The sequence below is a fragment of the Carassius carassius genome, chromosome 44 (genome assembly GCF_963082965.1).
Source record: "Carassius carassius chromosome 44, fCarCar2.1, whole genome shotgun sequence".
NCBI classification, from domain to species: Eukaryota; Metazoa; Chordata; class Actinopteri; order Cypriniformes; family Cyprinidae; genus Carassius; species Carassius carassius.
In genome coordinates, this window is record NC_081798.1 from 2,345,668 (window position 1) to 2,373,228 (window position 27,561).

Consider the following 27,561-nt stretch of genomic DNA (forward strand, 5'->3'; position numbering starts at 1 on the left):
GTTAACTTAAGGGGAAACACTGCAGGCAAAAAACACTGTTTTTTTTCATACACCTATTAAGATTTTGGGCTTTTTGGTTTTACATAAAGTGTTTATTTTTTTTCATGCTAGTGGAAAGAAAACATCCAAAGGTCGATGTTAAATGTTTATTTTATAGCACTTTATCTATTTTTGTCAATCCATTTAATTTACAATACTTACATTTTCTCAAAAACATTTTTTTTCCTCCTACACTGAGCCATAAATGTCCACTTGAGTACCTACACACACCAAACTTTGCATTTTTATTCCTGTCTATGTCCTGAAGGTTTTTACAGAGGGATTTGTTCATATATAGTTTTGCTTGATCATATACAACATTTTGAAAAAATATATTGTTTCTGTCAATTCTATTTCCTGAATTATGGAGTGGCAAAAATAAGATACCAAAATCCCTAAAAATAGAAACTAAATAAAGAAACAAGAATAAATAAAGAAACAAGAAACGGACTTAATCCAGTATTCAGAATATTGTACTAGACTTTGTGCAAATTAGGCCTAGTGCATTTCAATTTAAACCAAACATTTAAAAAAACTTGCAATACACAAACATATTTACAATTATCCACCTTTAGCCTTAATTATTGTATATCTATATTTAAAGAACTGAAATGAAATGGATATTATTTACCGTGTCAATCGTTCTCTCTCTCTCTCCTTCTTTTATACTGTAAAGCCTAGTGGACTCCATTTCCCATCATGCTTTGCTCTGATTGCGCCGCCCTTGCTGGGGCGCCCCGTGGCTCGCGTCAGTGTTGCGCAGATTCGGTTTGAACCGAAAGCGGAGTGTGACCTTCCCTGGCGGCGGAGACCGGCAGGAGACCGAGCGAGGACCCATGTCAGCACTCCCGTCCACGACCCTCGCCACGGAGATGAACAGCAACTTAGCTGGAGATGAAATCGGGTAAGACACGGTGTGTTTACGTGACAGTGTTTGGATGTAAGTTCCAGCGGAGAAAGATGCGCAGCGGGCCGCCCAGAGGACAGCAAGTCCCGGCGAACCATCCTGCCGAGCACCGCAGTTCACTCTGGTGCTCCAATGATCTCCTTAAACTTGACAACGACATGTTACCAGTTAATTTAACTGATTGAATGCTTCAAAAAAGAAGCTAAGAGACAGATTGACAGAAAAATATGAGCTGTCAAACTGGAGGCTTGTGTCAATCTGTTTCTTATAAACAAACGAGTATTTTATAACTCTCTTTTTATAGTGCAAGTTTTATAAACACTTACATGTCGCAACTTACATTTTGACCCGTGAAATGTAATGTTGGCTATTGCTACTAATATACCCCTGCTACTTATGACGGTTTTTTTGCTCCAGGGTCACATAAGTTTTATAATCAAACTAGAGGCTTGTATTTGCTCTTCTTATCCTATAAGCTTACAATCACAAACTGGAGACTGCTATTTTTTAAGTTTATTAATAATCCTATTGGAGGATTCCATCTCTCTGACTTCTATACTATAATATAGTAGACCAGTAGATAAGCTCATGCATGGACGGTGTGACCCAGCCTGCAGTAGTTTACGTCAGCCAGGTTGATTTGATAAACCGGCTCATGTCTGAGGTTATTTGAATGTATTGCTGGTTTCTGATTATGACCCGTTAGACCGCACAGATCAGTCTTTCAGTGCCAAGGGCAAACGTGTTTTCTCTCCTTCACCTTGGCTCATGTTCCTTTCCGAATGAACGCAAATGCATTGTGACGTTCCCTCATTTATGTGTTGCAGGAAGCTGTTTGTGGGTGGACTGGATTGGAGCACCACCCAGGGTGAGTGTTACAGTCCTATTAACCCTCTTATAGATTTATACAGTAACATTAGTTGCTCTTAAATAATGCAAGTGTGAGCCTGTATCACTGTAGTGCATTTTTCATTGAAAGCACCGTCTTGTTTTGCATTGCTGGCTTAATGCACGCTATAATATTCTCCATAAACTCAGTGTAGAATCCAGGCTGTCACTCAGGGGCTGAGCTTGCCTTTTCGGTATGTGGTTGCAAGTAAAACTGCCGCTTGGATGCAAGCTCCAGAAATCGAATTGAGCCTGTATCAAATAGCATGCGTAAAATGCAATGAGGAAATCAATGGAAAATGATCTAATATTGTTCATGGTGTATGTATTTTTTTTGAATGCTTATTTTTTTTTAGCAAATGCATTTAATGAAAACAGGCTTCTGAATGCCCTGCAGTGCTAATGCAGATTTCTAATAACTGCCATAACAATATGTAGGCAGATATAATATATCTGTAATATATACAATACTGCATTAGGCTGTTGTGCATGTCAAAAACTTGAATATTACATTGGTTTTTAAGGTTGAGGGCAGTCATGCAAACCATTAATATATGCAATCTGGTTTCTAGTCTGGTTTGGCTCACTTCTGCCAGCCGTGAGAAGAGTTTACTCCAAAATGCTGTAAAGTTTGATTATACACATGGATAGGAAATGTTTTTCCTCTTAGAATTGATAAATATTTTTGTGCTATCCTAACTGTACATTATATGGTTTGTTTTTTAACAGATTTGCAATTCTGCCAACCAGTTAAGAACCTGGATGTATCAAAAGTCAAGTTGTTGACATAATTAGTTATTTCTGTGTTTTGTTAGAGACTTTGCGAAACTACTTTTGCCAGTATGGAGAGGTTGTGGATTGTGTCATCATGAAAGATAAAAGCACAAATCAGTCCAGGGGCTTTGGCTTTGTGAAGTTTAAAGACCCCAATTGCGTACGGACCGTCCTGGAGACCAAACCTCATAACCTGGATGGAAGAAATGTGAGGAGAATTGCTTATAATCCCATTTTGCCCAATCACAATCAGTGCATCACATTTTAATTCTGACTTAAAAACAATCCAGTGCTCTAATGGCATGCCAGTTTGAGTGTTACTGAAAAAGTACTATCTGTTTATTCTCGCAGATTGACCCAAAGCCTTGTACACCTCGAGGTATGCAGCCTGAGAAGACTCGGGGAAAAGAAGGCTGGGTAAGAACTTAAAAAATGAAAAACCGCGTAAAAAAACAAATTCCAAGTATGTTCATATGAGTCTGAAAACTGCATGATGTTTATTTTATTAAAGGGTCAGTTCACCAAAAAATTATAATTAGCCCATGATTTACTCAACCTCAAGCCATCCTAGGTGTATATGACTTTCTTCTTTCAGACGATTCTGAGTTTTATTAAAAACGTCCTGGCTTTTCCAAGCTTAATAATGGCAGTGAATGGGTGTTGAGATTTAAAGCCCAAAAAAGTCTGTCCATCCAGCATAAAAAGTCATCTCTATCATAAGATAGATATTAAGGTTTCTAAAGTTTTAAATATGGTTATTTTGCTTACACAAATGAATTGCTTTGCTTCAGAAAGCCTTTTCATGAACAGCCCGGAGCCATGTGGAGCACTTTTTATGATGGATGCATGCACTTTTTTTGGGCTTAAAATCTCAACACCCATTGAATACCACTATAAAGCTTGGAAGAGTCAGGACATTTTTTAATCAGCTTTGTATTTGTCTCAAATAAAATTATACTAACACTTAGGATGGCTTGAGGGGAAGAGTTAACCAATAGGTTAATTAAAATTTTTGGGTGAACTATCATTGTCGAGTCTTTGTCTAACCTTTTGTGTGTGTGTGTGTGTGTGTTATAGAAAGGAAGCAAAAGTGACAGCAATAAATCTAAGAAGATATTTGTGGGTGGAATTCCTCATAATTGCGGTGAAGCTGAACTCAGGGATTATTTCAACAGATTTGGAGTGGTGAGATGGACACAGATGTAGAAATATACCATTTTTCTTTAATTAGGCATTATTAATGACTGAATAAATTCCATAAAGATGTTGTAATGATGTCAAAAGATGCACAAATGAGCATGTGCATCTTTTTATTAATTTTACCTGACATTTTTACTTTAGTATTTTCACATTTTGAATCCCTTGTTTTTAATACTTTATCACACCTTTGGCGCCCCCTGTATGTAATATATTTTACATGCAATGCTTTTTCTTTGTCTGTTTCTTCCTTCACCGGTCCTGTTCTCCCTTTTGAAGGTCACAGAGGTGGTAATGATCTATGACGCAGAGAAACAGAGGCCTCGAGGTAATCCACACATTCATATTGGCTCCCATTCAGTCTCTATCTCACCTCATGCACAAGACAAACTATTCTGACCCAAAGAGAAGAGAACATCACGCAGGCCATCCGCCCCTCTCATGTGTGTGATGCTTGGTTTGGTGTGTCTCAACTTTTGCATGATGGCAAGGCAAATCAGCAGCATCCACATGACACGCACACATTTGCATCAAACATGCTCAGTTGGTTCAGCGTCTTGCACATCTGCTTGTGCCTTAAAGGAGCAGTTCACCCCAAGATGAAAATAGTCTTTTTTTCACTCTATTCAAATCGGTGTTGTTAGTTTTTTCTGTGGAACACAAAAGGAGAAATTATAAAAGTTTTCTTATTCATAGTTGTTGACTTTTTGAATAGATGCTGCTAAATATTTATATTAGCGAGTAAATACTTGAATTTTAATTTGAACAAGACTTCAAACATGTAACGCTCAATTTATATGCATTGCTATTTAAAAGTGTTTTTTGGACAATAACAAGCGACATGCATTTAAGAAATGCTGTTTATAGTTGTTTATCCCACAAAAAATCCTGTTACCAATTTCATTATCAGCACAAAAAATAAAAAAAAAAACATATTTTTTGTATGTTGCATGTAGTGGTAAAAATACTAATAAATTTAGGCTTTTTGGAGCTTGACAAAGGTGGTTACTACTATAGAAAGAGAATGTGAGGATTCTTCAAAAAATTCCACTTTTGTGTTCTGTGGGAAAATGAAATAACAGGACAAGGAGTGTGTGAACTATCCCTTTAAGATATCAAAACAGCGTAATGCTGATGGCTGACACTTTTCAAGTTCAGTAGATCCACTGTTTTATTATCTAGCCAGTACCTGTTTTCCATAACAGCACTATTCAGATTAGCTGAAGACACACTGGCTATGACGTGGTCCAGCTGAAGAACTAAATGAGAAACAGCCATCAAAATGACTGAAAAAAAAGAACAGCTATTTAATTTTAAAATCCTATTTTACACAGAAAATTTGCAGTGCACTGTTTACAATCACTCAAAGCATGTCCTTCCATGTCTTCCTGTAAACTGAACTGCTTTTACTGTTCAGCCTTAAATTACTTTACACATTTCACTCTCGTTGGGTAACCGTGGAATAGTTTGTCATTTGTCTTATTCAATTTCTTGAATCACATTTCTGTTAACCTTTAGACATTTAAATAAGTTTTGTTTAATAATGAGCGTTTACATTTGATTGATTTACGAGTGTTTATTGCAATGTAGTACATTTAAGTAAGCTCTTTCTATCTTTCTTTTTATGTCCCTGTTTTCCTTGTCAAGTGTTTGAATGCATTAACGTTTTTCCTGAGATATGTCTGTTCTTTCTTGTAGGATACAGTACAGATAGTGGCACCACACAGATTAAGGCCTGGTGTGAAACACACTCAAGCCTGTTTCTCTGGTTTAAACATGGTTAATGCTTCAATTTGTTTCCTACTACAGGCAATGATTTTCATTGTGCTTTCACTAAAACGGACTAAAACACTTCCTGTTGAGAGATTTAGTGCATACACCATGTCAGATGTTTGCATTTTACTCCTCATAAGAGAGTAATTGCACACCGTCTATATGTTAAAGTCAGGTTTGTGTTTTCAGTGGCTTTATGGATTCAGGACTTTAAAATGTCATCCAGCAGACTGTGTTTTGGATGTAAATGCAAATGGGAATGAATTTATAGAATCAGCTTTACAAAAAGTGCTGAGCATTACCATGCAGTACTTTTAGCTTCGCAAACCTGAAGTTGTGTCTCTAAAATCATCTCACTTAAGGCACCAGTTGTCAAAGTATCGCTTGTGCAAATTCACCGCTCAGATTAAGTTCAGATGCAGTCCAGCGGCTGGATGACAAATATTTCCAGACGGCGCAACAACTAGTCACTTTTGATAAAAAGAGACAAATTTAATTGACTTTTAAAAACTTTCTTCTTTAATGAAACCAGGCCTGGTGATGAAGGGCACGTTGAGTATATTTAGTTCTCATTTAAACAGATGGTTCTGCTCCACATAGTGTACGAATTCTCAGATCTCTTCAGTCTCAAAGGACGTGCAATCGGAATCAGGTTAGATCCCAAAGTGGAGATTCTCGCAGCCCAGTTCTGCCACGGATATCTGATCTGATGGAAACTAGTTCACACTGGTGGATCTGGCGCAGCTAAACTCAGCTGCTGCTGGAGGATTGTGCTCCGTCTTATCACTTAAGTGACTGCGTGACCCCTGCACACATGGGTTCACACGGTTGCGTCTTTTCCGTTGTCCTCGAGCCTCCGAGCAGATCTATGAAATTGAGCTTTAACCATGCTTACGCCACACGAGAAACTAGGCTGCATTAAATGTTTCACAGATATCCTTATATCCTTGTGGTGCTCTTTGTTCTCTTGGTTTGCCCAAAGTACTATAGCATTTTGGGAAGCTTTGAGAAAAACCAGTAAAACATGTAGTTGCAATGATCATTCTTGTTATGCATTGATGATTGTGGTTGCTGCTCGCATTTGTTGTGTAAGATTGGGGTGGTGATGAAAGTGAGGTTCGGATGAAACTTAAAAGGCAGAAAATAAAAAATCAAACCCATAATTTGACAAATATCCGGCATCAGTAGCATTGAGGTTGCGTAAGACCTGACTTCAGTTATCAAATGCCGTCTACGGCTGTTACTCATTAAACATGTTCAAGGTTAAAGTATTAAAGAGAGCAGAATTACACGTATCGCTTCTGTCCTTTCGGGCCTCCACCTGTGACCTTTCCTGGTGACTCGGGCCGTGATGTCATCTGAACCTCAGGTACCCCCCACCCCATCCCTCTTATGTTCTTCTAGCTGATCTGTCCCAACACCCTGCTGCTCTGTTGACTTTTGGTCGTTGGCTAGGTTTTGGATTTATAACTTTCGAGGCCGAACAATCAGTGGACCAGGCTGTCAACATGCATTTTCACGACATCATGGGCAAAAAAGTGTGTAGTTGTAGTTTTATTTTCCCCTACAACAGAAACTAAAGCTTGGGCGACCAAACACGCTTAAAACGAATAGTTAGAAATTTGACATTTAACGTGTAAAAGAGTGCGTTTCTCATTATTGAAAACATTATTTCTCTCCCAATGTGGGAAAAGTTTGGGAAAGTTTGTGTTTGTTACATTTTATGTATTTTTACATACATGTTAGTCGCCCAAGGCTTAGTTCATTTGGACCGCTCCTTTAGGTGACGTAATGCTGTATAAAGTGAATAATTATTCAAATAAAGTGAGCTTTTAGAATATGTTGTACCACTGTATATAAATGCTAAGTGAACTTTAAAGCATATCAGCACTCACCTAAAGAACCGGTTGGTTTCCTTTTTTTATTTTATTTTTTTATTCAGGTTGTTACTGTCAGGTCACTTACTATTTGAGTTCTATATTTTCCCAGAAGGCAAAGAGAAATCTTAATTAAGTGACCTCAATATTCGAATCTCCATACTGTGTCTGTTAGTCTACTCCAAACGGGCTTTGGGTGGGTAGCAGATGCCTCTGTGGTGTAAGATTATTGTCTGATACCTAGGTGTATTAGTCTGTTTCTTGGGATAGCGCAAGACTGAACAAGTCGCATGACGTGTTATCTCACCTCACCAGCTCCACTTCGTAAAATATCACTCCCAGTGTGGCCAGTTTGTAGTTTTTGAAAATATATCACTGGAGTTTTGACTAATTGCCTCACGCAGACCCAGAATTCAGAGAAGTCTGTCTTTAGGTTGGTTTTCTTGCTCCGTCATGACTGCAGTGTGCTGATTTAAAGTGAAGTGCGTTCAAGACTCCGGAATAGCTCTGTAGCGTTTGTCCTACATTGAGTTTGTTCTCGCCCACCGACGTTCTCCTTGACTTGGGTCTCTGTTCCTGAAGGAATCAGGTACTAAGGTACCTGTGCTATTGTTCTTCACATGACATTATTTCATTGGGGCTTTAAGGGAGGTGGGGGCCATATGTTATAAAATTAGAAACTGGAGCATATCAAACTGTGTACCAAATCCCAGCTCTACTGTTGGATGCGAAGACTTGCGCGAGGCCTCCCATCACTCGATGCCCGCGGGAGTGTGTGTTGCCGATGTGAGGGTTGCAGACCACTCGCTCAAACTGATACCTAATTAGGTCGACAGTGAGAGAGGAGGAGAGAGACGAAAAGAGAGTCGTTACATATATGCTGCTTCCCAACGGAAAAATATCACTTCTCGCTCTTGACGCAAGGTGACCCCAATAACTCACCCCCTTTAGAGTCTCACGTCTATTTCTGGATCTCCACTTTAACTGGAGTGAAACTTCCCTGTGTGTGTGTTAAACCACATTTGTCCATTTTGTTTTTTTACTGAGTGGCAGGTAATAGAATATCATTCACCTAATTGGAAAATTATATAATTAGAGGTTATTGCTTAGGGAAGCATTACTTATCAAATCGTGTTTTAATCCTGATCACGATTTCTGCCTTTCTCCATTTATTAAGCATAGTTATTTATAATATTTGCATGTTGGCGACTTATCATGAAAACATTTTATTTTAAATTGGCATATGTGTAGTCTTGCATTGGTAACACGCTTTCAAAAGTTTAAATCCCCCAAGCTTTTTTCATAAATCAATGCATTTTCTACTTTAGAGGTTTACTTAATCTTCCCAAACTGGTAACCATGTGCATGCATTTCTCTACGTTATGGAAAAAGCACAGATGAGCTGAAAACACCAGTAAAACATGCAAGTGATCTCTATTGAGATATTCTGCTCAAATGAAAGTGTAATACAGCCAAGTCTGTTTTCTTTCACACAGTCGTTTGTGCTGTTTGCTGAGACTAAAGCAAGTTGACATTCACTTTTTTTGTGGTTATGTGAAAATGGTTAAAATGTCAGTAATCGTGATTTGTATTTTTTTAAGCCAAATAATCATGAATCATAATCAAAAATGTGTGGTTAGTTGGGGAGAGATATTTTAATACTTTAGGTTATCATAAAAATGAGGATTGAAATATGTTTTCTAAATGCATATTATTGATCAAATTGTGTAGGGATGGGTGATATACCTGTAGGCACAATTAAAGGGTTAGTTCATCCAAAAATGAAAATTCTGTCATTGATTACTCATCTTTATGTCGTTTCAAAACTGTAAAACCTTCGGTCATTTTTGGAACACAAATTAAGATCATTTTGATTAAATCTGAGAGCTCTCTGGAGACAGCAATGTAATTAAACAACTTGGATCTGTTTCCATCCAACCAACAACCAATGTATTATTATACATTCATGCATGTAAAAATTGGTTACTTCTTAAATTACATTGCAATTTCAATAGTTAGTCCCAAGACCAGAACATTGTAGAGTCTCTGGGGTGGGATCTTTTGATTAGGCCCTGTAGGCATCCACATTAACGTGCACTAAGAAAACGCCATTTTTGCCTGCCAATGTTCTGCAGAAAATCTATATTAATTTCATGTTTGACACAGTATGAAGATTCCTCTTTGATTAGAATTTGATCTCTCCATTTTTATTATCTGCATGTTAATTATTTGTTACAACTTAATTATCATACTTTTAAACATCATTGACCCTTATATTTCTGTTGTCGTATCTAAACTGAAGTTCTTAAGCATTAGCCAGGGGGAGGTAAGTCTTAATTTTCTATCAGCAGTTTATAAATACATAAAAAGAGCTGAGATGTAGGATATATGAAGGGACGGTGTTTCTCAGGTACGTCTGTGGTCATTTAAATTAAAATTTATTCTCAAATTTACGCAGGAATGTACCTGCTTGATCTGACCTATAGACTTTTAACCAACGTAAATGTCCCTTTCATACCCAAGTACCTCCGAAACATTGGTTTAAATAGTTATCAAAGAGAAGAGACCAAGTATAATCCATTCCATATGGACTACGGTCATGTATTTGGCCTAAGTAATAGTATTATTTATAAGGTGAGGGCTAAAGTTTCTGATAGGTGAGTGGGGGAGGTAGGCAGTATGTTAATTCACCTCTCGCTAGTTACGACCTCTTGTCCTTTGTGCAGGTTGAAGTGAAGAAGGCGGAGCCACGGGACAGCAAAGCTCCCGCCCCCGGTCTGCTGGGAGCCAATCAGTGGGGGCCCCGAGCCATCTTAAGCGCAGCCAATGGCTGGGCAGCACAACCAGCTCCGAGCTGGCAGCAGAGCTATGGGCCTCAGGGTGAGTGACATGTTGGGCCAGAACACAGCGGGAGCGTAATGCATCCCAACCTGAAAAATGAGCCTAAGAGCCAACTAGTATCAGTCACACTTTGCTTTGCCGTTTGTGCCATCTGGCTAAACCACACTGGGTGTTTGTGTGTGTGTGTGTGTGTGTGTGTGTGTGTGGCGGGGGGGGGTGTTTTCATGTAAATCTCGCCCAAAATAAACCTGCTCTGCCTGGCGTGAATCCAGAAATACAACATGTTCTGGCTTCGCCCCACAGTTTTGATTCAGTTTGTAATTTCATAGTCTGGTTGTTGTGAGTTAAAATGTGTGTATTTTTTTTTGTTCCAGGTGTTTGGGTGTCTACAGGTCAACCTCTTGGTATGTTTTGTTTTATTATTTGGCATTTGAACTATCACTAAAAGGCCTTTTCACACCATTTCCCTGAATATACTTTATATTTACACTGTTGTTCAAAAGTTTGAAAAAAAAGTTTGCTTTACAATAACTGTGTTCTATTTCAGTATATTTAAAATTTAATTTATTCCTGTGATAAAAGCTGAATTTTCAGCATCGTTACTCTAATCTTCAGTGTCGCCTGATCCTCATTCTATCAAATCATTCTAATATGCTAATTTGGAGCTTAGGAAACATTTGTATTATTTCTTAATATTGAAAATAGCTGTGCTGCTTAATATTATTATTTATTTTGTAAAAAAGGATGATATATATATATTTTTTAGAATTGTTCTGATTCAAAGGAATAGCATTTAAGTATAAATCTTTTGTAATGTTGTCAATTTCTGTCGTTTTTTGATCAATTTAATGCAGTTTTGCTGAACAAGCTTATTAATTTCTTTATGATATTATAAAATATTACATTAATTCATATTTAATTAATTAATAAACTGGACCCAAGCTTTTGAACGTTGAAAATAAATAAATAACACACACACACACATACAGATATATATACATACATATATAAAGAGTAAATTTGCAAGAACAGATAACGTTTTATTGTGTTAGTTAGTTATTGTGTTTTTTACCTAATCAAAATAACCCAACTGCAGTTTGATTGAGATAAATTGAAATGCACAATGACTAAAATGTGATTTATCTAGCAGTTATCTGTTTTTACAAATAAACTCTTAATATACAGTAGACATATATTTGATAATTTAAAGTAATGCATATGTTGTCATACATATAATTTATATTCATATATTATAAAATTTGTATTATTTTTTTATATTCTACATATAATGTTTATATGGTGAACAATTTATTCAGTGGAATTACATTGCATAAAGTTTGGTATTTGTTGTGCATAGTTTATTTTATAAATATTTTATACTTGTTCAGTTGCATCGGACTTGATGAGTGAGTTTTGACTAAAGTGTGATGTGTGTGAACTCCTCCTGTGTTTCAGCTGGGTATGGACCTCCTTTAACTGCTGGCCGTGGGGTACCCGCACAACCTCCTTCTCCATTTAATGCATTTCTAGTTGCAGCACCTACAGGGGGATTCGGGGCACCTCAGGGATACCCCCAGCAGGGCTTTAGCGCGCAACCTCAGTTTGGTAAGTGAACAGTTCCTATATTTTTTGCAGTGGCATTTCTATATATGACCCAAAGACTCTGCTCAGCCATGTGATATATATATATATTCCTGCATTATTCTCTTTTTCCTTTTTTTTAACATAGGATATAGTTTTGGCACACCTCAAGGTGACCAGTTTGTAGCACATGGAATGCCGCCCCCTCCCGCCACACCGGGTGCAGGGCCTTTAGGTTTTGCCCCGGCGACGACTCCCTCTCAGGACCTGAGCAAAGCCACCCCAGCACAGCCAGACTTCTCCTATAGCCAGTATGGTAAGAGCACACTAAGCCTCGGCACCAAACCACTGCAGATGTGCTTCCTGTTCACACGGCTGAACGGGCATGATGACATCACATACACACGCTTCCACACAGACCTTCAGTTTATTTACCCTCAATGAAGATATAATGCAGTCTGTGGAGGGTTATCCAGTGGTATGTGTGAATTAGATCATCCTGTACTGCAATGCTGCTTTTGACCAGATTACGCTTCATCCTAACGCAGACAAGGATTTTCATCTGTAGATGTCCTCAGCGTTTGATGGTGTGGGTGCCAATGAGAAAAAGTTGCATGTGAGATTTAATGACTGACTTTGGACTTTCATCAAGTGTAAGATAAGATATACAAAGACGCCTCTTGGTGCAGGTGCAGTCACAGTACAGAAATCTAGAGCATCCATTAGACTAGAAAGTAGAGCTGACCCTACAGAAATAGCCATAGACCCCTATTTCATAGAAGCAGCTAGAGCTAAAAGCATCTGGAGGTTGGTGAGATGTGGAACGCAGTGCGTTTTAGCGGTGAAGCTGCTTTTACTGTAGCAATTATTACCACAACAAACCTCTAACCCCAAGTATTATAACTAGTCACATTTTTCATTCCATTTCTGTTGGTGCTAGAAACCTACCACCAATCAAATTCTGTCATCGTTTACTCAGTAGAAACTTCATTGCATTCCAAACCCTGCAGAAGCCAAAAGAAGATATTCTGAAGAATATTGGTGACCAAAAATAGCTGTTTTGTATGAAAACAGCTTTTGGAATTTCTCTAAATATCTTCTTTTACGTTCCATACAGGTTTGGAATGACATGAATGTTAATAAACGATGACAGAATTTTCATTTTGGGGTAAACAGATCTATATCTAGGCACAGAGAATCAGCCATAATACTCTAGCAATCACTCAGAACAACCATTTAGAACACCTTAGCAACTACATACTTAAGAAACCACCAAGCGATATGGGCGATATGACCAAAATCTTATTTCAAAAGAATAAAAACTCTTATTTCCTTCACTGTGTAAATTAAAATATATTCTTATTCAAGTTACCCAAGTGATTGTCAAGAGCAGTGAGAGATCCTCTCTTTTCTTGTTTGACTAATGTGAATCACAGACAGCAGGGATATTAGACGGCTGTCACTTTAAGAGCTACCCGGATCCAATATACGGTTATACGTTTTCTGTCTCAGCCGTTGATTTCACTTAAGACCTAAAGTATTGTGTTTATGAGGATACTTGCAAAGATGAGCATTTTGACACAAGTTTATATTAAAAGCGACCACCCCCCCCCAAATTAAAATTTTGTCATTAATCACTTTACCCTCATTTCGTTCCAAACCCTTAAAATATTAAAAGTTATTTTGGATGAAAACCGGGAGGCTTGTGACTGTCCCATTGACTGCCAAGTAAAATACAGTGTCAAGGTCCAGAAAAGTATGAAAAGCATCGTCAGAATAGTCCAGCTGCCATCAGTGGTTCAGCCGTAACATTATGAAGTGACGACAATACTTTTTGTCCGCGAATAAAACCAAAACAACAACTTTTTTCAAAAATGTGTCTCTTCTGTGCCATTTCACATCAGAGTAGTGCCATTTTGGTGTATTTACGCTTGTATATTTACGCTTTGCTTTGGAATATAACAGTGAATCTGTGCAGATGCGGCTGACGCAGAAGAGCGTACGCTGCCTGCGTATAGCGTCATAATGTTACAGTTGAACCACTGATGGCAGATCAACTATACCGATGATGCTTTTCATACTTTTCTGGACCTTGACACTGTATTTTACTTTGCAGTCTATGGGACAGTCACAAGCCTCCCGGTTTTCATCCAAAATATCTTAAATTGTGTTTTGAAGAACTAAGCTTTTAAGGGTTTGGAACGACATGGGGGTAAGTGATTAATGTCAAAATTTTCATTTTGGGGTTGAGTATCCCTTTAAACATTAAAGGCTTATAAAGCGTAAAACCATAACTGCTCAGAAAGTCTCTCAGACAGCGCTGGTATATGGCGAAATTAGTTATCTTTCGCTTCTGATTGCACTTCAACAGTTTAAAATCACTAGTTTTTAAACCGCAATGTTTAAAAAGCATGCAAAATATACATTTTCATGACCATGTAAGCAACGTCACGTGAATGTGTAACTACGATAGAGATGATAGTCCAAAATCTCTACCAGTGGACAAATTTCTACTGGTTAATTGTGTCTATGAGTATATCGCCCACCCTTGTCTGAGAGGTAAATGTGCGGCTTTATGAATCAATGGTGAAAATATCAGGTCATTTGGGCGTAACAAATATAGCAATCGTTTTTAAAAGAATGTTATTCCAGAACAATCAAGGATAAAGTCTTCGAACCCGGTTTAGACTTATCACTTTTATTTTGCTGTACATAAAGTGCTGTTAGCATGGGGTCAGGCCGTCTGTGTTGGCTGGATGTATGGATGCGTGGTCTCATCGGCTGCTGTGTGTCACGCCTACGCTTTGCTTTCATTCATCAGCACCTCGATGGCTGAGCAGCCTGATAAACATGCTCATTTAGAAACAGTGCGGGGCCAATCCATCCACATGTTCTGTTCATGAGCCCTGAAGGCAGGAGAGGGCAGGGTTCACCTGGGTAGGAGCTGTAAGGTAGAGGTTAAGTCAGACTCTCTTTGGGTCGAGTCAACCTGGTCTCCTCATCTCCCTGCTAGGCTTGGGTAACTATCCTCAGGACCCCTCTGCCTACGGACCAACGCGTCCTTCTCACACTTATGTACAGGAAGAGCAGGGATATAGTGCAGGTAGGTGAGCAACTGCATACTACAATCACTTAAACCCAATAAAACAAACATCAGCCTGTGGACCCATAATGCTTCGGTTCTGTTACATGCATCCCATGTACAATATGCATATGCCGTGTGCATATTCTACATCAATCTCTTCAGTTTTTAATGGGATATACTAAAGTACAGCTACATGTCATTCAGAGAGCCTCAAAAGATGCATGTTTGAATGAAATACAATAAACTCCATGTTTGTGTTTTCTTTTGATCTGAATCTCTCAGTATTGTAACTCGTATGGCTTGTAGCTGTAGTTTATTGTATGAACAAAACTGACGGCTTGCTCCAGATGTTCTTTTTCCCATCACTGCATTGCTTTGCTGCCAAAAGGATGATCTAATATTGTCTCTGCTGGGTTTTCTGTGGATTTTGTGCCCCTCACGCAGCGTGTGACAAACACGGCTGAACAAATCTGCGGATTCGGCGACCGCTGGCAATTCGATTCTTTACTCGACTTTTAAAAGTTATCCATTTCTCTTAATTTGTGTTCCCGTAGTCTAATGTTTCACTTTCATCTAGAGACTTTGGAATAAACTCTGTCCAAAATGCATTTCTGCCTTTGGTGTTTGTGTTTTAATTTTTCCAGACTGCTTTAAATGTGTTTTCATGACCTGTTTGTCATCATACTTTTGTTTGTAGCTGTTTCCTATTTGGTTAATTATGTTTTAAGTCTTTCTTTTATAGATGCATTGGACATACTTTGGCCACATACACACTGAAAAGCTGCTTTTAAGAGTGAAGTCACTTCATTATTGGTCAGTGTGTGTACAGAATTGACGTCGTGGATAACCACAGTAAAAAGAAAAATAGATGCCAACTGTTTAATCTGCTTGTGTTACACATTTCCAACCAAAGTAATATTAGCAAGATCTATAACCGCATGGAAATAAGTAAATCACTAATTTTTCAGGAGTGAACTTGTTTGTAGAATTCTAAAATTGGACAAACAGGACTAAATGTGTAAATCCAAAATAAACTTACATATACAATTAAACTTACATTACAAACAGTTAAAGCTGAGCACATTACAATTTCAAACCTTGTCCAATTTCTCTGTAGAAGTTATTACTGATAAAAATGTCTGTGTACTACTTTAAACTAGAGTTGTGTGTATCTCTCAACCCCACAAACAATCTGCTCTAAATATTTAAGCACTAGTTCCTGTTGGAAACATGCAAATAAGACCATTTGTCAGAGCAACTCGATCAAATCCCAGTTTAATTACCTTTACATGGGCAGAGTTCAAATCATTCTTTATAAATCGGATAGTTCCAGTCCTTGAATCTGATTGGTTGAGCCAAGTTCGAAGCTGTTGTAAATTACTCTACAGACACACACCTTTGTTTACATTTGTGTGTTCCTCAGCAACCACTTTGTTGGAACCACAACAGTTTCTGGGGAATTTGTTTGATGGAAGAATAATGTTTATGTATTTATTTGCTATTTTGTGAAACCTTACTACGTATATGGAATAACTGTTTTTTTAAAAGCAATAACCCCCGTAAAGCCTTGGTTTACAGTGAATTTATAACAGCTATAGGAGGTTTTCTGCTTTGCGTCCTGCCTAAAAACACCCATTAGCTATTATAAATTCTCTGTAAACCACGGCTTCTTGGGGATTACTGCTTTAATATACCACGAGCCCATAACCAATGTTCTCCAAAAGCAGGATAGGATTGTAACGACTTTGATAATAAAAATGTGCAATCTATTTGAATTACACTAAGAATATTCTATTTTTAAAAGCAGGACTGTAACCACAGTAGACGATAAGGGGTCACTACCAATAATTCTAAATTCTAAATTGTCCACCCAGTATGTGATATTTTTAACAGTATTTGACAAAGTTTCAACCGTTACAGTTTTAGGCTGGCCAGTGGTCTAAGAGTTTTTACTGTTAATAATAGAGTAAATTCCAGCACGATGCTTCAGATTTTAATGGTGAGGCAAGATATAAGTAGCTAAACACGTAGTATTTGACAACTGTTTGACAAATTTTCACGAGCAATTTTGCATTTAAAATATAGGCTATTATTTTCATGATTGATGTAATTTATAATCGAATGTGGTGAAACAAGAAGCGTTTTTTTCAACGTAGCCATACAAAAAAAGACTAAATGGGTGCATGATAAAAAAACAAACAGCTCTGATTACTAAAATCAGTAATGACCAGATTAACTAGTAATAATGATTACTAAAAAAATCTTGTTCTTTTTCTCATACCCTTAAATCCATTTCAAGCCTATATTTATTTAAATTTGTTAAGTAACAGTCTTTAAAAAAGGTTACCCCTAATGTTCAAGTAGAAAATCAAAGATCATCTAAAAAGACTACTTTTGACCACCCTAAAATTGATCACGTTTTATTGCAGCTACAGTGATAAATTTGGACAATTTTGTAGAATTAATAGTAATTAATTAGTTAAAGGGATAGTTCACCCAAAAATCTAATTGCTGTACCAAACAGTTAACAGTAGCTATTGACTCACATGGTGTTTTTTTTTCTCTAATGGAAGTCAATGGGTGCCGTCAACTGCATGGTTACCAAAATTTTTCGAAAAATCTTCTTTCGTGTTCAGTAGGATAAACAAACTCATACAGGTTTGTAACAACTTGAGGGTGAGTAAATAATGACTATTTTATTTTGGATGAACTGTCCCTTTAAGGAAACAGACTTATACCATGAAAGTTAATTTTTTCATTGAGACACATCAGTGCAAAAAAATCATGTCACATGCACTGTGCAAAAACCAAACTACACTTTAGACTTAAGAGAAGTGTCAACTGTATTTAGCTGCGGTGTGTACGTGGCCTTTGTCTCGAGAAGTGAATAATCGAGTAAATGCAATCAAATGCAGAGGGGTTACAAGAAAGCCTGGTCGCATACTGACACTTCCAAGTTTACTGGTGTTTAATATCACGTCCCATGTTTTCATGTCTGTTGAGACAGGTTATGGGCAAGACCTGAGTGCTTTTGGTCATAGCTTTGCAGACCCCAGCCAGCAAACTGCCTCGTACGCCGCAGCCCCCTCCGCACCCTCGTCAGGAGCCCAGCCGGCCCCCAGCAGCTTCGGACGAGGACAGAACCACAATGTACAGGGCTTCCATCCCTACCGGCGCTGAGCTGCTCTCCCAACCCCAATGCAATACACATCGTCAGGGATACAGACGTTTTGAGCACGAGAACTGGATTCAGGAGCAAATAAAAGGGGTTTTATTGTGTGTAATTTGTGAACAGGGGCTCTACTCCGATAATAGGAGCCCACTACTCTTCTATATTTTGTAGTAGGACTGAACTACTGAAGTATTTAGCAATAGATTCAGATCGTCTGGTCAAACATCAGCACAGAACAGATGGACCAGACATCAGCGACAGGGTCTCCCAATTATTCAGCTTTAATTATATTAGTGGGGAAATGTTTTTATTTTCAATTTTGTGGATTTTGTTTACTCTATGAGACTTTTACCATTTTATTTAAGTTTGAAATAGATTACAAATGTGTATTATACACCTAAACTGTGCAATTTTTTAAAGAATTTTGTACTAATATATGTGCGCTTTTCTTGTTTTCTTTTTTTATTTAAGGATGTAGACTTCCCTCAGGTGGCTGTTAGTGCACTCTGCACTTATGCAAAAAAGACAAAAAAAACACAAAAATGAGAGTTTATTTGAAATAAATGATTTAAATAAAACGTGTTGTGCAGATTCATTGAGGTGATGTTTTTTGATTGCTTTTCAATTTACACGAATGCATGACTTTCCATCTGTCAGTTTCAAAATGCACTTGTCAAATATTAAAAGAAGTGCAATGTCCACGGTTTTGTATAGTATGTCATCTCAGTATTATATTACTGTAAATATATTACAGTTCACATTTAACATTTCCTGGATGTATGGGGGGTTTTAAACTCCTTTTTTGGGGTTAATAGGTTTGCAGCATTAAATATATTTCATGTAGTCTAAAATATGAGGTTATAAAAGCTGAATGCATAATAACTATTGTTCTAATATTAATAGTTTAGAGAGTAGCATGGGCACAGGGCATCAATTTCCAAAAGTATTTTATGTAAACAACATATAATATTTATATAAATGTATTTTTAGATTTTCATCAAGGCACATGTAATGAATATGTTTATATATAAACATATAGCGCATGTACCACAAATCCTAAAACTTACTTGAATGTACCATAGTGCCACATGATCCTTCAGAAATCATTCTAAAAGATTATTTTTTTTTAAAGGTAGGGTCTTTACGCTTTTAATCACATTTATCTTCACAGAGTTTGTAAAATTAAGTATGCATATTGTATGTATTTTCACAATATGACACCATTAATGCCGAATGCATAATTATGTTTAAACTAAACAGCCTGTATTATGTGTAAATATTTAGCCTATATATTTTTTATAAAGGCTAGTAGGAGGAAAGTTAAGCTAAATCATAAGTTTTTTAAATATTTTTGTGGAAACCATGATTAGTTTTTCATGATCGGTTGATGAAAAAAAGTTAAAAACAAAAGCACTTTTTAAAAATATTTTCTTTATTTATTTGTTTGTTTAACTATAAATGTCTATTTACTGTCATTTCCTGTTTCATTTACGGTCATTTTGTTTCATTTAATGCATCCTTAATTCCTTTACCAAAGAAAAACCTACTGACCTATACAGTACCACAGTGCATTTAGTGCTTTATTTAAAACAGTTAATTAAAAACTTTTTTTTTTAAATCAATGCTTTGAACATTAACAAACAAAATAATTAAATACTGACTTGACTCGTTAAATTTCTCAATAAAACCTCGCATTTTAAAGATAGTAAAATAAATATTTCCTCCTCTCCGCTAGTAGGCGACTTACTAATCATTCCCCGAACTCTCGCGATATTACCGCGTCTCTCCTACAGTCTTCCTTTTCCGGGAGTCTCTCGAGATGGTAAGTTCACGTCTCTTTTGTGTATAACAAAACTATAACAATCCAGTCGAATCTACTTTAAATATGAAGCACATCAGAGTAGAAAATATGAATAAAGCGTCTTTAAGATTTAACGCACGTTTCCAAGCCATTATTTGTCGCCTGGAACGAATGTTTATATAGATGTTCGTTAGATTAGCAGCTAGCGTTGCTGTTCTAAACCAAGCGCGATGGATTTTCACGTTTATTCTTTGGTTTCTTCGTTTCTTTAACGTGGGATCAAGTAGGACTGTATTTATTTTATTACTCTCCGTGTATTTGTTATTCCTCACGCTGTGAGTGAAGTAAAGGCCTGTTGATGGTTTCTCAGGCGGACGCAGAGCAGAAGAAGAAGCGCACCTTCAGGAAGTTCACCTACAGAGGTGTGGATCTGGACCAGCTGCTGGACATGTCCTAGTGAGTCAAACCTCTCATATAACTGGGTTTCATGAAGGTAAATGGTGGACTTTTTAATGACCAGATACTTGGAAAAATTAATGTAACACGTGTCTGTTAGCAATACTTTCAAATGTGAAATACAACTTGGTTGCAACAGATCACCATTCCTTATCCAAGCCACTAGAATATAGAAATAACTTTTGCATTATCATCTGAATCCAGTGCAAAAAAGGTATTAACCTGTTAACTGCCACCTGGCCCCTCAGTGGGCCCCCTACGTTTACTTCACTATATTAAAATTAAATCCTAATCTAATCATGACAAACTATATATCATTGGAAAGGTTTAATATTTTACCAATCTTTTATATAAATGATGTAGGAAAAGTAATGGATTAATTTATGGCAAGAGTGTACCTCAAAAACCTACATCATAACAGGAGTTCTGACCTTTGTCAAAAAAAAGTCTTCTTTTTTGCCTTTTTCTCTCAAACTTTAGAAATCATCAGAAATTATATATCACTTGAAAATTTAAAATCTCTATTCAATCCTTTGAAACCCATTTTAAATTCAAACAATGCATTACCGTGAAAATAGTACCTCAAAATCATGTTACAATGTTTTCAGTCATGAATTATACAAATTTAGGTGCACTTTCAAGTCTATGTTCAAAAATGTGAGTGACAGTTAACAGGTTTTAATCAGTACATTTGACTTTTCACGAGAAGCAAAAAAACAAAATAAATGTTTTCCAGTGGGTCAAAAAATAAAATGCATTCCCTATTGACAGATATTTGTTCTTGTTTTAAGCATAAACTTGTGTAATTTTGTTTAAGTTTCATATAATCTGCATCTTAAGTAAAAGCATCGTGATTGTTTTGGGACACTATAAAATGCTACGAATGTTTTGCAGTGAATGCAATATTTAATACCATTTCTTTTTAAGCCTTAATTTGTAGACATGTCGTATGATAAATTTTTAATGCAAATTTAAAACAAATCTATTTAATATTTCCCTCTATCCCAGCTCAGTTCTTTTTCTTTTTTTTTTCTTTTTTTGTGACAGATCTGAAGCAATTAAATGTGCATTCGCTCTTACATTCTTTTAACTTGGGGGGGAAAAAAAACATGCGTTTCATTATTGTGACCTGAACTTTAGATTAGATTCAACTTGATCGTCATTATGCAGAGTACAAGTGCAGAGCTAATGAAAAGCAGTTAGCATCTAACCAGAATTGCAAGAATATAGTGTTTTATATACATATAAGTACAGAATAATTGAAGCTATGATTTGCATAATGTACAGTGGAGTTGCTATATAAAGTATTAAGTAGAGTATGTACAGAATATAAACAGTCTAGCTTAAGCCGAACTTGTGAATGAAGGTTTCTCGAGTGATCTGATGCTTCTTGTGTAGAAATGTTGATTAAGTCCCCTGTGTATGTGTGTGTGTTCCTCAGTGAGCAGCTGATGCAGCTTTACTGCGCCAGACAGAGGAGGAGACTGAACCGCGGCCTCAGGAGGAAGCAGCAGTCTCTCCTCAAGCGTCTCCGCAAGGCCAAGAAGGAGGCGCCTCCTATGGAGAAACCAGAGGTGGTGAAGACTCACCTGAGAGACATGGTCATCCTGCCGGAGATGGTTGGATCCATGGTCGGCGTGTACAACGGCAAGACCTTCAACCAGGTTGAAATCAAGGTAGAGGGATGAAGCCTGCGGTTAAAATTCTTATGTGTCAGTGCTGCTGCTTGTGGCTTTGCTGTAAAGCCAAGGACTCCGTGCCCCACTAAGCCTTGAAATATGGCTGATGTGTTTTTATTAAAGTACGAATATGCAGTGATTTTTGATGATTTGTATCATTTTCTCTTTTCAGCCTGAGATGATTGGTCATTACCTTGGAGAGTTCTCCATCACATACAAGCCTGTTAAACACGGTCGTCCAGGTATTGGAGCCACTCATTCTTCCCGCTTCATTCCTCTGAAGTAGAAAGCAGAGTGTGTAAATAAAAGCCTCCAAAACAGCCTCTGACTTTGTCTCTCTTTATACAAAAGCTCGTCTTGCTTGACGAAAAAAACTTGGTTCATTTACATACTGAAAATTCTCTGCTTTTCCGTTTGTGTGCCGTTGAATCGAGACTACAGGTCATCTGTCAGATTCATGCAAGGCTTTTATAAGAACTCAAATGACTAAGAACTATGCTCTGCATCGTTGTTTTTGTCTTCAAGCGTGACAATATTTGAAAATGAGTCTTAAACGATTAATTTTTGTTTTATAATAATGATTGAATTTCTTATTTTGTGACGCTAATTAAATTTCTATTTCATGCACCTGATGTTTTACCTGAAATGCCCACTTTCACAAGGTTTCTGCAGGTCTTAATTGCTTTCACAAATTAGGTATAAAAGACCTTCAAGTCTTGTATACATAGTTATATTAAATGTTACATGCATAACAAAAAATGTATTTATTTTTCCAACAGAAATATCTAAACATCCTCAAGTCTGAGAAATTGATGAACTTTATATTTATAGTGATGCATTAAGAAGTAATGGAAATCAGTGGAAACTTTGAAGTGTTATTAATACAAAAAATGTTTCCAGATTATGTTTGTCATTTTTTTTTCACCACTTGGGTCTTAAAAGGTTCCTAAATGGACCATAAAACCTGTCAATAGCCTATCAATGTCAGCATTTGTGCTTCATATTAAAAGTATATGAACTGGTTAGTGGGTAATATCTAAGAATGTGAGGCAGAAGAAGATCAAGCTTTTTATTTTAGACCACCTTTTAAACTATTTCAATGACAGGGCTAGAATACTTTAGACAGTGAAAGACTAAACTAATATGTTTAAAAAAAAAGCTTTTCACATGGCCAGAACTATATTCTGTTGTTTACTGCCACTGAATAACCCAGAAATGGACATTTGATATCGGTCAAATAAAATAAAGGCTAGTAACAGCCTGAAATATATACAATAGATCATCTATTTACAGTAAATGCTTCCAGTAAGTCTTAAATTACAGAATTTTGAATAATATTTCATTTCAAGCTTATCACTCTGCATTTTGGTATGTATATAAAAAAAACAACCTCAAGGGGTACTCTTAAACTCGAAAGCAAGTAAAACCCATTCTGGTCTGGGACAAACATCTATCTGAGCTGTTCCTTCAATGTGTTTCCTGCAGTCATACACCAACTTGTAAATATATAATGACATCCTACATTCAAACATTTCCATTACATTTGGTCCACATGGAAGAGCAGAGCAAATTGAACACTTTAAATGTATACCATCACTTGTTTATTGGTAGACCAGCTATTTCACACCCTTAGATCTAATGTCCACTGTAAGCCTCTGTCCCAGTATGAATGCTTTTGGGTGCAGTTGTTGGTCTTGTCAAGTCTGGTTGAAATTCGGACAGTGACTTGGGGGCGGTTTTTGGTCTTGTGTCCTCTGGAGGTTTGGTAGTGGTGGTCTTTGTGGGGGCTGATTCCTGCTTGGGTTTTGAGGCGGTTGCTGGCTGCCATAGGAAGAATTCATGTAAGAGAGTATTAACTACGTCAGGGCACTCCATCATGACCATGTGACTTCCATCGTCTATGATCTTCAGGAACCCCAGCAATAGAATCTAACAAGAAAGCGAACAGTAAATATAATTGTGCGCCAAAATTTGTGGTGCCACTGAAACTTTCAGAGAAACCCCAGAAGGAAAGAGCCACATTAAGAACTAAATGGACAAGACTATAAGCTTGGAATGTAAAATGACTGTACCTCTGCCATACGTTGGTCCTCTTGTACTGGTACAAACTTGTCATACATGCCGTGAACCAGCAGAACAGGCACTGTGATTTCAGCATGGTAAACCTCGTCTCCCTCTGGCCAGTACTGTCCACTCATCATGGACCGTAGAACGAAGGAAGACACGTTGAAGGCATTGTTCTCTTTAAGTAGTTTCTTTTCTCTCGTTCCCTGATGGGCAAATCCAGCCCTTGAAGACCAAAAAAGGCATCTTTTATTAGTTAAAAACTACTGTGATTGCCAGACAGATACTCATCATGATCAAGCTGGCAAAGAACAAGGCAAGGACAACTGTGGGATATACTTTATTTTAATAGTCCTCTTACCCTAACATTTTACTGAGTTTCAGTAACTTTGCAACTGAAAGGCTGGAATACACTATACAAGTTTAACCCAGATTTTTACCCCAATTTACAGTTAGCTAATTGCAAAACTCAGAGCCAGGCTGCAGGTTTGAGTCGACAAATTTCATAGAAAATCTGCTCCTGAGGACCCAGTGTCCCTCTGAGTTTAGCCACAACCCTAATCAAACACCTTTGTAGGACAGTAGGTCCTCAAGGGCAGTAGTGAAGACCTCTGTTATAGTGTATGATGGTCACAGACCCCAACAAACTGGAGTCTGTGCTCATCATACACAACAATTTTCTGTGAATTCTGTTCTCAAATCTACAGACTGGTTCTAACTTTTGGCAATTAACGTTAACTTGTCCAGACTTTTAATCGGGACAAAAATCTGTGTAGTAAAGGTCTATTCCAGGATTTTGTTTAAACTATTAAATTAATTGAACAAGGTAGTTGCCAAACATAGACACTCGTGTTCAAGCTGGCAAAGGGCAAGGCAATGACAAATGTGTCCTTTGGACCATTACTCTTACATGAGAAAGCTCCAGGTGAGGCACGGGGACAGGAAATTAAGGACACACGTGGGCAAGTTGAAAACAGAGCAAAGACTGGGCTCGAGTGCTGTAGGACCTCCACCGTTAATCATCACAACTTTATGAACTTGTTCCGGATACTCATGAGCCAAGAAGGTACAAAACGAAACACTGCAAGACAAGAAATAAAATGCTAAAACAAGTAAAGCAATGCATCTGCATTTATCAAGCAAAGGCATAAATTTCCTTACCCATAAGAGTGTCCTACTAAAATATTACGCTTCTTTGCATATCGCTTGAAGATGATCCTAACGTCCTCAGCCAAAGCGTAAAAGGTATAGGCAGCGGGGATCTGAGGAGCTGAACTTGCACCATGTCCAGCCAAGTCTGGGGCAATGACTTCGTAACCAAGTTGGGAGAAGTAGTCCAGTTGGCTTCCCCAGATATCCAATGACCCCCCGACTCCATGAATGAAAAACAAGGCCACATCAGGGTGAGTACCTTTGCAGCATGTGATCTTCCGCTCGCAGTCAATCACAATGGAGCGTTTGGGTTTGCGCCGTCTGCGCTGCACTTGTTGCAGATTCTGCTGAGGTGCAGGTTTGATATCCGTAGCCTGTCCTGCGGTCGCCGACCCCGGTGTGGGTTCAGAAGCCTGGGCCGCTGGGGGAGCCTCACAATTGGAAACATCTGTATCCACAGTGCTGTCTCCATTCTGATAGCGGACCAACTCTGGAGGGGTGGCTTCATTGATGTTCTCGATCAGAAGCTGTCCATTTCGGTACACTGAGATTTTGCGCTTGCAGCTGACTGTACCCCCTTCCCCAGTCCCTGGCTCCTCAACCACTGGTCTGTCTGGGATAATATGCCGAACTCTCAGAACCCTTCCTGGCTTTACCTCAACAAATTCAAAACCATCGGTGGGCTCAGAAGACTCAATAGGGACCACAACGTTAGTAGACTTCCCTGTAAAGCAACAGAATATTCCATCCACAAAGCTGGTGAGCATAGTGAACACCTGTGGAAATAAGAAGCACATTTGGGTTCTCAAAAATTCAGTGCTTTAGTACATAGGCTCACATGAATTTGGCATATCAATTATCCACGTGTTAAGTGCAAGCTACCTCTTGTCAAAAAGCGCGCCAGAGCATAAATTTTCCAATGTAGACTTACGTCAGAGTAGCGACATATTTAACTTTTGACATGAATAAAAACGAGACAGTGAGCAATAGAAATACAGTGCGTTCAATGAATTGTAGTATTGTTTAACTAGTAAATGAAACGTCAACAAAAATTACATAGAATTTGTGAAAATTGCGTGATCTAGGACCTATACAGTGCATGCCATCGCAAAAAATGTAACTCTCGTTTATATATATATATATATATATATATATATATATATATATATATATATATATATATATATAAATGTTTAGTTCAGTATGGTGTTGTTTAATCTAAGGTCTTTCTGGTGTTAGAAGTTGCATGTTGGTTTGTTTTTGTTCCAAATATAGTGCATTGCAGTCAGGCATATTAGCCATTCTCATAGGACCATAGAATTATGGCACCTTCTAGCATTTCATGAATTATATTTTATTCCAGGGTGCAAAATATATGATTCCCTTCCCAAAATGCATAACTCCAACATATATCTTGTTAAAATCGTTATTGGACAATATACTAACATCAATACTATAAATAGCAGTTATTAAATTATCTTAACACGTATTGCAAACTAATTGTGCCTCACATTTCCCTACAAGGATTATGAAATAATAGTATGCAATAAAAGAAGCTTTAAAATTATATATATATATATATATAATAATAATATGACAACCAAACAGTGTAAGAAGCTTTTTTAACTTCTCAGTGTGCATTAGAGGTCACAATAACACTGGTTTTTATGATGCAACTAATCAAATGCTCACTGTTGGATTCAAAATGAACATGGTGTTTAATTTGTAACATTCTATACTTATGCATTAAAGTAGATTATGGAATTTTATTTATTTTTTACCATAGCTGCCAAGAAAAAAATCACATGTAAATAATTGAGTGAATATTTTTTGTAATTATAATGAATAAGGATTGTAATTAGTTGTATCAAATCTCGGAACAGCCTTTTCTTTACTTAAGGCTTTGGCCTTGTAGGTTGCCTCCAGTTTTTGATGACAAACACATTCCTTCTTATACTGTACAGTGCAATATCAAGCTTACCTGATTATCGATGTTCCCGATACATGAAATAGCTGGATTGTTTACTCCAGTAGCTTCTCTTCCCAGTGTAATAAAATGGGTTGGTAATCTGCTACCCTCAATCCAATAATTAAATCCAAATAGAATATCTTTCCACGTAATTAAATTACTTTAAAGATAATTTAAAGATTTAAACCTATAACAATAATAATTAAAAGAGCAACAATGACTGTTATTCGCTTTCATTCACTTCCAATCTTCCAAATCTACATGGCCACAGTAAGAAACCCAGATTAAAGCGGATTACACCTGTTG

General features: G+C 37.4%; 3 protein-coding genes across 7 annotated transcripts; 2 read left to right on the forward strand and 1 right to left on the reverse strand.

The window, feature by feature from the left end:
* Positions 1–778: 778 nt before the first annotated feature.
* Positions 779–18,712, forward strand: dazap1 (DAZ associated protein 1). 5 transcript variants are annotated; one of them, XM_059538371.1, is made up of 13 exons: positions 780–943; positions 1,774–1,814; positions 2,650–2,816; positions 2,960–3,025; positions 3,686–3,793; positions 4,085–4,133; positions 7,034–7,116; positions 10,182–10,335; positions 10,671–10,700; positions 11,752–11,901; positions 12,026–12,193; positions 14,891–14,980; positions 17,970–18,712. In XM_059538371.1, exons 1-13 carry the CDS (start codon positions 876–878, stop codon positions 18,140–18,142), a joined length of 1,347 nt encoding a protein of 448 aa, XP_059394354.1. In that variant the 5' UTR covers positions 780–875; the 3' UTR covers positions 18,143–18,712. The 5 variants fall into 5 exon arrangements, with proteins under 5 accessions (XP_059394352.1, XP_059394354.1, XP_059394353.1 ...); XM_059538369.1 differs by lacking the exon at positions 17,970–18,712 and having other exon boundaries at positions 779–943; positions 6,983–7,116; positions 14,891–17,959; XM_059538370.1 differs by lacking the exon at positions 14,891–14,980 and having other exon boundaries at positions 6,983–7,116; positions 17,966–18,712.
* Positions 18,713–19,906: 1,194 nt separating this feature from the next.
* On the forward strand, positions 19,907–22,391 carry LOC132126583 (small ribosomal subunit protein uS19). The gene is made up of 4 exons (XM_059537928.1): positions 19,907–19,956; positions 20,306–20,391; positions 21,833–22,067; positions 22,243–22,391. Exons 1-4 carry the CDS (start codon positions 19,954–19,956, stop codon positions 22,354–22,356), a joined length of 438 nt encoding a protein of 145 aa, XP_059393911.1. The 5' UTR covers positions 19,907–19,953; the 3' UTR covers positions 22,357–22,391.
* Positions 22,392–23,435: 1,044 nt separating this feature from the next.
* abhd8b (abhydrolase domain containing 8b) lies at positions 23,436–27,551 on the reverse strand. The gene is made up of 5 exons (XM_059537220.1): positions 27,268–27,551; positions 25,296–26,062; positions 25,045–25,215; positions 24,143–24,359; positions 23,436–23,999 (listed from the first exon to the last, which is right to left on the reverse strand). The coding sequence occupies exons 2-5, from the start codon at positions 26,051–26,053 to the stop codon at positions 23,706–23,708; spliced, it is 1,440 nt and encodes a 479-aa protein (XP_059393203.1). The 5' UTR covers positions 26,054–26,062; positions 27,268–27,551; the 3' UTR covers positions 23,436–23,705.
* Between the last annotated feature and the right edge of the window lie 10 nt (positions 27,552–27,561).